The 14574-nt window shown below is 38.5% G+C and overlaps 1 protein-coding gene across 1 annotated transcript in view; it reads right to left on the bottom strand.

Annotated features, from left to right (window-relative positions):
- The window catches only part of reln (reelin), a 146760-nt gene that overhangs the window by 70168 nt on the left and 62018 nt on the right, over positions 1–14574 (bottom strand). Inside the window, exons 25-28 of the mRNA XM_083762828.1 lie at positions 2265–2503; positions 1354–1511; positions 928–1135; positions 423–499 (exon numbers count right to left, since the gene is read on the bottom strand). Of these exons, the coding sequence (XP_083618954.1) occupies positions 423–499; positions 928–1135; positions 1354–1511; positions 2265–2503 (682 nt within the window). The remainder of the gene's footprint in view (positions 1–422; positions 500–927; positions 1136–1353; positions 1512–2264; positions 2504–14574) is intronic.

Here is a 14574-nt window from a genome sequence, read left to right as displayed (position 1 = left end):
GTAAAAAAGTATAATAATAATAATAATAATAATCAACCAATCTACTGATTTTTTTTTTTTTTTTTAAGATATTTTTGCGGCTTACGCCTTTTATTGATTTTTGAAGGGACAGACAGTAGGCTGACAGGAAACGGGAGAGAGATGGGGGGATGACATGCAGTAAAGGCCGTGTCGGGTCCGGGAGTCGAACCCGCGGCACACTGCGACTGGATTACCAGTCCGGTGCCCAGACCGTTACGCTACGGCCTGGGCCCAATCTACTGATTTTAACATGAAAATGTAATGTGTAATATATATATATATATTTTTAAAGCACTCATGGTGATCAGGTTTTGGTGGCCAGCATTGGTCGGGTCAATGCGTGCTATTCAGCCTGCAGTGTCAATAAATGGCCAAAAGGAGGCAGCAGAGATGCTTCTAACCTTCGTTGCGTGAGCGAGGCCTGGTGCAGGTGGGACCCAGACTCTTGCTGCCGATACGGATGTAGAACTGAACCAGCCTGTATAGGATCACAGTATGAATATTGTCAATGTCGAATGGAACGGATGGATTCAGTATGTCCAAAACGTGTCAGAATTGCCCCAAAAAGCTCAAAAAATGCCATGTTGTGCTACATAATTTGCTACTTTTAGTACACTGTAGTACGATGAAGTGGGGCATTTATTTATGAGAAAAAACCATGAAAAGTTAAAATATGACGATACAAAACAGGTGGTTTCTGGGGTCAAACATAATGTTTTCTAGGGTAAAACAGGTGGTTTCTGGGGTCAAACATAATGTTTCAGGTAAAACACATGCCTGCTGCGGTAAAACACATGGTAGCGGTCCAAAGGTTTATGAAAAACTATCCAACATCACCGGGGACTCTCAACCGAGGCCAATGAGGTGAGTGTATACGGCAACAGGTGTCAGGAGTGGGATCGTTACCGCGTGTTAGTGGTGTCCAGGGGTACCGTGGTGGCTTGTCTTCGTCCAGGGCTGTTGAAGTAGAGAGCTTTGCCCTCGCTGATGGTGCCACACCCCCCGCCGATCTGCCCGCCGCTCAGAGCCTGCCACAGGGGGCTCAGCTTCCCCTCAAAGTCCTCCATCAGCTCTGTGGGCGTGGCTACCGAGGGGACACAGCTGTCCTGCTCCACTGGAACACACGCATGCACACATACGTCAATCCTGTGCTCTTCCATCATGAGAGTAGCCTGCTAAAAACCTTGAAGCAAGGGTGTACGTTTCATGCCTGTTGAATACCAACAACACCTATATTTGTTGATAGTTTATAGAACCAAATTGAACCCTTATGGGTCTGTAACTTATACCCACAAAGTCTGCCTGTCTGCGTGCGTGCGACCGTGCGTGTACCTGTGTATCCCATGTCACAGAAGCAGACTCCGCTGATGCACTCTCCGTGTCCTCCGCAGTGGTTGGGACACGGCTCAGAGATGTAAACGCCGTCCAGAGCGAACGGCGGAGCGTCTCTGTGGACACTGCTCTCCTGGAACCACCGGAACCGGGTCTTACTGAGGGGGGACAAAACAAACAGCGGCGGGTTTTTACTGCAGAGCAACAGTGTTGTTTTTGGCAGCACATTTCTATTTTTAGTTTTAGTCATAATAGTCTCTTCAATGGTTTTCATTTTGTTTTATTCACATTTTAGTCACCTGGAATGGAATGATTTTAGTCGACTAAATCTACAGTTGATTTAGTCGACTAAAATGTATTTTGGCGGGCCTTGATGCCGTCGTAATGACTGATCTTACACTTGCTGTATGCAACCAAGTGTAAAATTACTGATACTGGATCTCTCACTAGTCCCTTTATTCATTATACATTTATTCTAGTTTTTTATCTGTTGACGAATTGTCAATACATTTAGTCTTAGTTTTCGTCATCAAAGCTTAGTTTTCATTTAATTTCCATTTACTATTCGACAGTGAAAAAAGGTAGTCGATGGACATTTTTCGTCTTAGTTTTATAGTCGACAAAAACAACAATGCTGAGTTGTGTTTTACGGAACAAATGATATACGTTCCGATTTTTCCTCCAGGAAAAATTGGGCCCTCTAGGTTTTCCTGGGTACCTCTAGGTAACTCTTCTCAGCCACACCCCTAGTCCAACCCCCAGATTCTTAGCCACACCCCTAGATGTATTTACTGTGCAGTGTGGCCATTAAGCCACAGGGGGGCGTTTTCAAACTAGTGAGCACTGAGAGCAGGGGATTTTCTTTGTGCATGCTCATTCTCCCTGAAGTCAGTCTTATTCAAATTGACTACCTGGCAGCTACGTTGCGCGGCACCACCACGGTGACTCGGGTCCACTGTTCGTAGTCTCCCGTGTTGTATACAGTGGGCTCCCGCAGCTCGCGGCCGCTGCCCTGACAGCCCCCCGCCGCCCCGGGGGATCCTGGGTAACAGCCCTCCCTCACCAGAGACCAGGTCCGACCGGCGTCGTGAGAATACTGGAGCAAGACCGGAGCCGAAGAGCTGAACTCTGACTCACAGCCGATGTTCAACTGAAGGGGAGAGAGAGAGAGAGAGAGAGAGAGAGAGAGAGAGAGAGAGAGAGAGAGAGAGAGAGAGAGAGAGAGAGATTATAATGCAGTAATACAGATATACTGTAGTGGGGCCTAAAGTGACATAAACCAAAGCCGGGGGAAATATGTCATGCCTCTGCTCGGGCATTATTTACTAGTCGACTAGTCCACTAGTCGACCTTGTTGGTACTAGTTGACTAGTTGATAAGAAGAACCACCTGAACAGAGGTTTTGCCAATGTGAGACTGGTATACAAAATAAACAGCACATAGGCTACACACAAGATATCAGAGTGAAATATGGACACGAGATTATTGCGTATATGCTACATGCTGGCCAGTCACTTGTGGAGCAATAGAATGTTCCTGTTGTAAAGAATGCTGTATTGTACCCTTTAAAGTTTTTTGATTAGTGGGTTTTTTATTGTTTGGACCCAATGTTTTATACATTTGTGTCAATAAAGTAACTAATTAACTATACTATGTGTGATATTATCTGCTGCTAAGTGTTTTCTCTAACCTGCACAACAGACTGTGATTCTGTATTATGCTGCTGTTCATTTCTGCTGCAAATGTTTCTCTCTTTTAATTCCCATTTTAACCATGCACCTTATTATATGTATTTATTTCACATATACTAATTTATATTTAATATTGCACTTGATCGTTTATATTGTATATACCAGTACTGTATATGACACTTTTTAATAGACATTTTATATTAGACATCACGGCACAACTAAGTGAATGTTGTGATGTACGATTAGTGACACAGAAAATAAGTTTTTTCTCCCATCCTCAGCCAGTATACAGTAGTGTTCAAATAGCCAGTTCTCTGGTTGTCATTACAGATTTGTCTGCATTCCAACTGAGATTGAAGAAATTAGCACATGTATAATGTATTTTCTCTGTTGTAGCACACGTGAGCATTTTTTAAATAAAACCAGGCCTTTCCTCCTCCATAATAATGTTGATCAATTGCATTATTATCACATTTCACATTATGAAAGCATAATAATGATGTTAGTGAAGTAGGTATGGAGACTTCTGTTACTGAACAAACAATATAGCCTATCAATGATTACTAGAGCTATTTTAACAAAACATATCCCTTACAACCCTATTAACATTTCACAAAGGATAATAAAAAGTTCCATGTGATGATAGACCGATTTCTGTAGTTCTGTTGAAACTCATCAGAGTCAAAGAGGTGTAAAATGGTCTCAGTTCATCCATAATGTGATCATTAACAGGTGACAGGTAGACAACCAGTGACCATTAACACGATCTGCATTTGAATGCATTGTCTATAGTGAATGAAGCATCAGCCATAATCATTTAGCATGTTTTAACCTCGGAAAGAATGTGGGGTTTGTTCACTATTTAGCATTGACATTTGTTTTAATAAAGTGCAGCACTTCTCTCACATGGTAAGCCTTAAAACACACTGGAGAGAAACCCCATGGATGTGATCAGTGTGGCCACCACTTCTATGACAAGTCCACCCTTAGAAAACACCAGAAAACTCATACTGAAGAGAAACTCAAATGATTGTGATGTGTGTTGAAATCCTTGTATATATATATATATATATATATATATATATATATATATATATATATATATATATATATATATATATATATATATATTGTGACCATACAGCTGTATGTATAGATCGTTTTTTTTAAACTTGTTAATGGATATTCTTATTGGACTTTTACCTTTTAAATTAGACATTGTCTGTGACAGGGAAGAAATTAGCACAAAATCACATTTGTACATATTTTTCAGGTGACATATGTTGTAAGTATGGATGCAATAAAACGTGTTACAAAATACATACTGTGTCTGTACATGCTTATATATTGTGTCTACAGCCATTTGTGGAGGGGCGCTTTGCCAATATACTAATTTGTTGTCAGGCATTGACCAGTACTGTACATAAATCACTGTCTTCTAAAGTCGAAACAAATTGAACTTACATTGCAACTTAATAAAATTAAAAAATACAAGTATAGTGTGCGGTAGTATACCTGTGAAAGACAAGATGTGAAGGCTTGTGTACTATTTATGAAGACTGTTTGGAATAATTTAAGGGGTGGGTGGCAGTTTGTGTTTTGGAAGACAAATAGTGTTTTTCTTGTTGTTTCTTAAGACAGAGCTGGTTCTATGTTACTCAAAGAATGTGGAGCAATCCTCTTAATGGCTCTGCTGCAGTAACAATTAATTAATTAATATCCACTTATTCAATAATTTTAGACTGTACATATATTATCCAGATTTTATTATATCTCAAGGGGTATTCCCAATAAATCTATACTCTATATTGGATGTAGATAGATTAATATTATTAAATATGAAGCTTACAAAGCAATCTCACAGTTTATTTCTAGAATGTTGCATAGAGCACGACCTGGGGGAGGAGTCAGAGAGGGGTGGAGGACATGCAGCAGTTTGTTAGGTTGTGATTGGTGGCTGATGATTCTATTGTTCTCCTCTTTGGCCAATCAACACCAAGCAGTTAGTGGTTCCACCTCAGCCTCTCTAGTATAAGAAGAGTTTGTAGTTGTCAGTTCTCCACAACTCCTCCAGGATATCAATCATTTCTGATCACATCTGACTGTGGACTCCAGACTTGAAGCAAAGATGGACTCTCTCAACACCACCTCAAGCGATTCTGCTCAACAGGGAGGACCCAATGATCACCAAGACCTCTGTAAGTTGCTTAATGTGTCTATATGGATATACAGCATGCCATAAGGATGTTTTTCTCTAGTCGTTTGTTTTGATTTATTTTAGCATTGGCTACCTAAAATATAAAACGATTGTATAATCAAATTATAAATGGATGCTAAATTGATAATTGGGTACATTAACTTCACGCTAATTTAAGTCCAGAAATGCCTCTAAATAACATTTCATTTGTTTTTGTTTCCAATTCAGTATTGCATCAGTCTGGTTTCCCTGTTCTACCAGAGGTGAATGAACAAAGAAGCTTGGCTAAGAAAAAATGCCACTGCTGTGATCAGTGTGGGAAACGCTTCCTTACAATGTCTAGACTTAAAACACACCAGAGAATTCACACTGGAGAGAAGCCATATGGATGTGATCAGTGTGGACAACACTTTTCTACAATGGGACACCTTAAAACACACCAGAGAATTCACACTGGAGAGAAGCCATATGGATGTGATCAGTGTGGACAACACTTCTCTCAAATGGCACACCTTAAAAGGCACCAGAAAATTCACACCGGAGAGAAACCCTATGGATGTGATCAGTGTGGACAACACTTCTCTCAAATGAACACCCTTAAAACACACCAGACAATTCACACTGGAGAGAAACCCTATGGATGTGATCAGTGTGGACAACACTTCTCTCAAATGTCCAGCCTTAAAAGCCACCAGAAGATTCACACTGGCGAGAAACCCTATGGATGTGATCAGTGTGGGAAACACTTCTCTCGAATGGCACACCTGAAAAAACACCAGAAAATTCACACTGGAGAGAAACCCTATGGATGTGATCAGTGTGGACAACACTTCTCCCACATGGTAAACCTTAAAACACACCAGAGAATTCACACTGGAGAGAAACCCTATGGATGTGATCAGTGTGGACAACACTTTTCTACAATGGGACACCTTAAAACACACCAGAGAATTCACACTGGAGAGAAACCCTATGGATGTGATCAGTGTGGACAACACTTCTCTGTCAAGTCCAACCTGAAAAAACACCAGAGAATTCACACTGGAGAGAAACCCTATGGATGTGATCAGTGTGGACAACACTTTTCTACAATGGGACACCTTAAAACACACAAGAGAATTCACACTGGAGAGAAACCCTATGGATGTGATCAGTGTGGACAACACTTCTCTCAAATGTCCAGCCTTAAAAGCCACCAGAGAATTCACACTGGAGAGAAACCCTATGGATGTGATCAGTGTGGACAACACTTCTCTCGAATTGACAACCTTAAAACCCACCAGAAAATTCACACTGGCGAGAAACCCTATGGATGTGATCAGTGTGGACAACACTTCTCTCAAATGGCAAACCTTAAAACACACCAGAAAATTCACACTGGCGAGAAACCCTATGGTTGTGATCTGTGTAGACAACATTTCTCTCGAATGGACAGCCTAAAAAAACACCAGAAAACTCACACTGAAGAGAAACCCAAATGATTGTGTGGAAAAAGCCTTTGGTATATATATATATATATGTTTTTATATATATTAAACAAAGTTTTTAGATTCATGTTTTTTTTATTGTATAGATCGATTTTGTTTAACTTTTTAATGGATTTTCTTATTGGACTTTTTTACTTTTTAATGGACAGCCTCAAAAGACACCAGAGCATTCACACTGGAGAGAAACCCTATGGATGTGATCAGTGTGGCCATCACTTCTATGACAAGTCCACCCTTAGAAAACACCAGAAAACTCACACTGAAAAGAAACCCAAATGATTGTGATGTGTGAGGAAAAAGGCTTTGGTATATATATATATTTTGTGACCATACAGCTGTATAGATCAACTTTGTTTAACTTGTTAATGGATTTTCTCATTGGACTTTTTTTTTTACCTTTTACCTAGAGAGAGACTGTGACCCTATATGCTGATAGTATGGTACGTGTGGACAACACTTCTCCCACATGGTAAGCCTTAAAACACACCAGATAATTCACACTGGAGAGAAACCCTATGGATGTGATCAGTGTCTACAACACTTCTCTAATTTGAGCAACCTTAAAAAACACCAGATAATTCATACTGGAGAGAAACCCTATGGGTGTAATCAGTGTGGACAACATTTCTCTCGAATGGACAGCCTCAAAAAACACCAGAAAACTCACACTGAAGAGAAACCCAAATGATTGTGATGTGTGTGGAAAAAGCCTTTGGTATATATATATTTTTTGTGACCATACAGCTGTATGTATAGATCAACTTTGTTTAACTTGTTAATGGATTTTCTCATTGGAATTTTTTTTTACCTTTTAAATTAGACATATTGTTTCTTTTGACATATGTTGTAATTGTTGGATGCAATAAAACGTGTTACTGAACTCTGACTCACAGCCGATGTTCAACTGAATGGGAGAGAGAGAGAGAGAGAGAGAGAGAGAGAGACAGACTGTGACCCTATATGCTGATAGTATAGCCTACGGTACGTCAATACATTATAATGCAGTAATACAGCTATACTGTAGTGGGGCCTAAAGTGACATAAAACCAAAACGATTGTCCCACAGGGGGAAATATAGCATGCCTCTGCTAGGGCATTAAGCACACCAGAGTAAATCCACTAGTTGATAAGAAGAACTACCTGAACAGCGGTTTTGCCAATGTGAGACTGGTATACAAAACGAACAGCACATACTGGTGTGTCCCATCACACAAGATATCAGAGTGAAATATGGACATGAGGGTATTGATTGTCACGTGTGGAGCAATAGAATAGATAGGGATTGTGTATTATATATTTGAATCTTTTAAAGTTTTTTGATTCACGGGTTTTTAATTATTGTTTGGACCCAATGTTTTATAAATAACTAACTAACTAACTAACATACATGTCTTTTAATTCCCATTTTGACCATACACCTTATTATATGTATTTATTTTATAGACCAGTAGGCCTACTGTATATGACACTTTTTAATATACATTTTATATTAGACATTGTGGCACAACTAAGTGAATGTTGTTATGTATGATTAGTGACACAGAAAATAAGGTTTTTCTCCCATCCTCAGCCAGTATACAGTAGTGTTCAAATGGCCAGTTCTCTGGTTGTCATTACAGATTTGTCTGCATTCCAACTGAGATTGAAGGAATTAACACGTTTTTGTATATAATAATTGTCTCTGTTTTAAGCACACGTGAGCATTTTTTCAAATAAAACCAGGCCTTTCCTCCTACATAATACTGTTGATCAATTGTATAATTATCACATTTCACATTAAGAAATCATAATAATTATGTTAGTGAAGTAGGTATGGAGACATCTGTTACTGAACAAACAATATAGCCTATCAATGATTACTAGAGCTATTTTAACAAAACATATCCCTTACAACACCATTAACATTTCACAAAGGATAATAAAAAGTTCCATGTGATGATAGACCTATTTCTGTAGTTCTGTTGAAACTCAACAGAGTCAAAGAGGTGTAAAATGGTCTCAGTTCATCCATAATGTCAATCATTAACAGGTGATCTGTCAGACAACCAGTAACCATTAACACGTTTAATATCTGCATTTGAATGCATTGTCTATAGTGAATGAAGCATCAGCCATTATCATTTAGCATGTTTTAACCTGGGAAAGAATGTGGGGTTTGTTCACTATTTAGCATTAACATTTGTTTTAATAAAATGTGTATAGATCGATTTTGTTTAACTTGTTAATGGATTTTCTTATTGGGGTTTGTTTTACCTTTTAAATTAGACATTGTCTGTGACAGGGAAGAAATTAGCACAAAATCACATTTTTACATATTTTTCTGGTGACATAATTTATGTTGTAAGTATGGATGCAATAAAATGTGTTACAAAATACATACTGTGTCTGTACATTCTTATATATTGTTTGCTTGCTTTGCCAATATACTAATTTGTTGTCAGGCATTGACCAGTCCTGTACAGAAATCACTGTATTCTAAAGTCGAAACAAATTGAAATTACATTGCAACGTAATAAAAATAAATAAAGAAAAGTGTGTGCAGGGCTTGTGTGCTATTTATGAAGACTGTTTGGAATAATTTTAGGGGTGGGTCGCAGTTTGTGTTGTGGAAGACAAATAGTGTTTGTGAATCCTCTTAATGGTTCTGCTGCAGTAACAATTAATTAATTCATATCCACTTATTTAATATTATTAGACTGTACATATATTATCTGGATTTTATTGTATCTCAAGGGGTATTCCAAATAAAGAATTTCAATCATCATAGTCAGATACTATATATTGGATGTAGATAGATTCATATATTAAATATGAAGCTTACAAAGCAATCTAACAGCACGACCTGGGGGAGGAGTCAGAGAGGGGTGGAGGACATGCAGCAGTTTGTTAGGTTGTGATTGGTGGCTGATGATTCTATTGTTCTCCTCTTTGGCCAATCAACACCAAGCAGTTAGTGGTTCCACCTCAGCCTCTCTAGTATAAGAAGAGTGTGTAGTTGTCTGTTCTCCACAACTCCTCCAGGATATCAATCATTTCTGATCACATCTGACTGTGGACTCCAGACTTGAAGCAAAGATGGACTCTCTCAACATCACCTCAAGCGATTCTGCTCAACAGGGAGGACCCAATGATCACCAAGACCTCTGTAAGTTGCTTAATGTGTCTATATGGATATACAGCATGCCATAAGGATGTTTTTCTCTAGTCGTTTGTTTTGATTTATTTTAGCATTGACTACCTAAAATATAAAACGATTGTATAATCAAATTATAAATGGATGCTAAATTGATAATTGGGTACATTAACTTCACGCTAATTTAAGTCCAGAAATGCCTCTAAATAACATTTCATTTGTTTTTGTTTCCAATTCAGTATTGCATCAGTCTGGTTTCCCTGTTCTACCAGAGGTGAATGAACAAAGAAGCTTGGCTAAGAAAAAATGCCACTGCTGTGATCAGTGTGGAAAACGCTTCCCTACAATGTCCAGACTTAAAATACACCAGAGAATTCACACTGGCGAGAAACCCTATGGATGTGATCAGTGTGGACAACACTTCTCTGAGAAGTCCAACCTGAAAAAACACCAGAAAATTCACACTGGAGAGAAACCCTATGGATGTGATCAGTGTGGACAACACTTCTCCCACATGATAAACCTTAAAACACACCAGAGAATTCACACTGGAGAGAAACCCTATGGATGTGATCAGTGTGGACAACACTTTTCTACAATGGGACACCTTAAAACACACCAGAGAATTCACACTGGAGAGAAACCCTATGGATGTGATCAGTGTGGACAACACTTCTCTGTCAAGTCCAACCTGAAAAAACACCAGAAAATTCACACTGGAGAGAAACCCTATGGATGTGATCAGTGTGGACAACACTTCTCCCACATGGTAAACCTTAAAACACACCAGAGAATTCACACTGGAGAGAAACCCTATGGATGTGATCAGTGTGGACAACACTTTTCTACAATGGGACACCTTAAAACACACCAGAGAATTCACACTGGAGAGAAACCCTATGGATGTGATCAGTGTGGACAACACTTCTCTGTCAAGTCCAACCTGAAAAAACACCAGAGAATTCACACTGGAGAGAAACCCTATGGATGTGATCAGTGTGGACAACACTTCTCTCGAATGGACAGCCTCATAAGCCACCAGATAATTCATACCGGAGAGAAACCCTATGGATGTGATCAGTGTGGACAACACTTTTCTACAATGGGACACCTTAAAACACACAAGAGAATTCACACTGGAGAGAAACCCTATGGATGTGATCAGTGTGGACAACACTTCTCTCAAATGTCCAGCCTTAAAAGCCACCAGAGAATTCACACTGGAGAGAAACCCTATGGATGTGATCAGTGTGGACAACACTTCTCTCGAATTGACAACCTTAAAACCCACCAGAAAATTCACACTGGCGAGAAACCCTATGGATGTGATCAGTGTGGACAACACTTCTCTCAAATGGCAAACCTTAAAACACACCAGAAAATTCACACTGGCGAGAAACCCTATGGTTGTGATCTGTGTGGACAACATTTCTCTCGAATGGACAGCCTAAAAAAACACCAGAAAACTCACACTGAAGAGAAACCCAAATGATTGTGTGGAAAAAGCCTTTGGTATATATATATGTTTTTATATATATTAAACAAAGTTTTTAGATTCATGTTTTTTTATTATTATTGTATAGATCGATTTTGTTTAACTTTTTAATGGATTTTCTTATTGGACTTTTTTACTTTTTAATGGACAGCCTCAAAAGACACCAGAGCATTCACACTGGAGAGAAACCCTATGGATGTGATCAGTGTGGCCATCACTTCTATGACAAGTCCACCCTTAGAAAACACCAGAAAACTCACACTGTTTTTTTCATATTGTTTCTGGTGACATATGTTGTAATTGTTGGATGCAATAAAACGTGTTACTGAACTCTGACTCATAGCCGATGTTCAACTGAATGGGAGAGAGAGAGAGAGAGAGAGAGAGACTGTGACCCTATATGCTGATAGTACGGTACGTCAATACATTATAATGCAGTAATACAGCTATACTGTAGTGGGGCCTAAAGTGACATAAAACCAACGCCATCGTCCCACAGGGGGAAATATGGCATGCCTCTGCTAGGGCATTAAGCACACCAGAGTAAATCCACTAGTTGATAAGAAGGACCTGAACAGCGGTTTTGCCAATGTTAGACTGGTATACAAAACGAACAGCACATACAGGTGTGTCCCCTCACACAAGATATCAGAGTGAAATATGGACATGAGGGTATTGATTGTAACGCGTGGAGCAATAGAATAGATAGGGATTGTGTATTATATATTTTAATCTTTTTAAGTTTTTTGATTCATGGGTTTTTTATTATTGTTTGGACCCAATGTTTTATAACTAACTAACATACGTGTGATATTATCTGCTGCTATAAGTGTTGTCTCTCACCTGCACAACAGACTGTGATTCTGTATTATGCTGCTGTTCATTTCTGCTGCAAATGTTTCTCTACTTGGAGATGAGGCACTTCTCTCTCTTTTAATTCCCATTTTGACCATGCACCTTATTATATGTATTTATTTTACATTTTATATTTAATATTGCACTTGATCGTTTATATTGTATAGACCAGTAGGCCTACTGTATATGACACTTTTTAATATATATATTTTATATTAGACATTGTGGCACAACTAAGTGAATGTTGTTATGTATGATTAGTGACACAGAAAATAAGGTTTTTCTCCCATCCTCAGCCAGTATACAGTAGTGTTCAAATGGTTCTCTGGTTGTCATTACAGATTTGTCTGCATTCCAACTGAGATTGAAGGAATTAACACGTTTTTGTATATAATAATTGTCTCTGTTGTAAGCACACGTGAGCATTTTTTCAAATAAAACCAGGCCTTTCCTCCTCCATAATACTGTTGATCAATTGTATTATTATCCCATTTCACATTAAGAAATCATAATAATTATGTTAGTGAAGTAGGTATGGAGACTTCTGTTACTGAACAAACAATATAGCCTATCAATGATTACTAGAGCTATTTTAACAAAACATATCCCTTACAACACCATTAACATTTCACAAAGGATAATAAAAAAGTTCCATGTGATGATAGACCTATTTGAATGCATTGTCTATAGTGAATGAAGCATCAGCCATCATCATTTAGCATGTTTTAACCTGGGAAAGAATGTTCACTATTTAGCATTAACATTTGTTTTAATAAAATGTGTTTAGATCGTACATATTTTTCTGGTGACATATGTTGTAAGTATGGATGCAATAAAACGTGTTACAAAATACATACTGTGTCTGTACATTCTTATATATTTTGTCCACAGCCATTTGTGGAGGGGCGCTTTGACAATTTACAAATTTGTTGTCAGGCATTGACCAGTCCTGTACAGAAACCACTGTCTTCTAAAGTCGAAACAAATTGAACTTACATTGCTTATTAAAATAAAAAATAAAAGTACAGGGTGTGCGGTAGTATACCTGTAAAAGCCAAGATGTGAAGGCTTGTGTACTATTTATGAAGACTGTTTGGAATAATTTAAGGGGTGGCAGTTTGTCTTTTGGAAGACAAATAGTGTTTTTCTTGTTGTTTCTTCACACAGAGCTGGTTCTATGTTACTGAAAGAATGTGGAGCAATCCTCTTAATGGCTCTGCTGCAGTAACAATTAATTAATTAATATCCACTTATTCAATATTATTAGACTGTACATATATTATATTTATTGTATCCCAAAAAAATAATTTCAATCATCATAGTCAGATACTCTATATTGGATGTAGATAGATTAATATATAAAAAATTAAGCTTACAAAGCAATCTCACAGTTAGCAGTTTATTTCTAGAATGTTGCATAGAGCACGACCTGGGGGAGGAGTCAGAGAGGGGTGGAGGACATGCAGCAGTTTGTTAAGTTGTGATTGGTGGCTGATGATTCTATTGTTCTCCTCTTTGGCCAATCAACACCAAGCAGTTAGTGGTTCCACCTCAGCCTCTCTAGTATAAGAAGAGTTTGTAGTTGTCAGTTCGCCACAACTCCTCCAGGATATCTATCATTTCTGATCACATCTGACTGTGGACTCCAGACTTGAAGCGAAGATGGACTCTCTCAACACCAACTCAAACGATTCTGCTCAACAGGGAGGACCCAATGATCACCAAGAGCTCTGTAAGTTGCTTACTGTGTCTATATGGATATACAGCATGCCATAAGGATGTTTTTATCTAGTCGTTTGTTTTGATTCATTTTAGCATTGACTACCTGTTTTATGTATTTTCTAAAATATAAAACGATTGTATAATCAAATTATAAATGGATGCTAAATTGATATTAGGGTACATTAACTTCACACTAAACTTTAGTTTAAGTCCCGGAATGCCTCTAAACAACATTTCCTTTGTTTTTGTTTCCAATTCAGTGTTGCATCAGTCTGGTTTCCCTGTTCTACCAGAGGTGAATGAACAAAGAAGTTTGGCTAAGCAAAAATGCCACTGCTGTGATCAGTGTGGAAAACGCTTCCCTACAATGTCTAAACTTAAAACACACCAGAGAATTCACACTGGAGAGAAACCATATGGATGTGATCAGTGTGGACAACACTTCTCTCGAATGTCCAGCCTTAAAAGCCACCAGAGAATTCACACTGGAGAGAAACCCTATGGATGTGATCAGTGTGGACAACACTTCTCTCAAATGGCATACCTTAAAAGCCACCAGAGAATTCACACTGGAGAGAAACACTATGGATGTGATCAGTGTGGAAAACACTTCTCTCACATGTTAAGCCTTAAAACACACC

This window comes from Protomyctophum parallelum (genome assembly GCF_964188405.1).
Source record: "Protomyctophum parallelum genome assembly, chromosome: 4".
NCBI lineage: Eukaryota > Metazoa > Chordata > Actinopteri > Myctophiformes > Myctophidae > Protomyctophum > Protomyctophum parallelum.
This window is presented reverse-complemented; position numbering and strand designations above follow the sequence as displayed.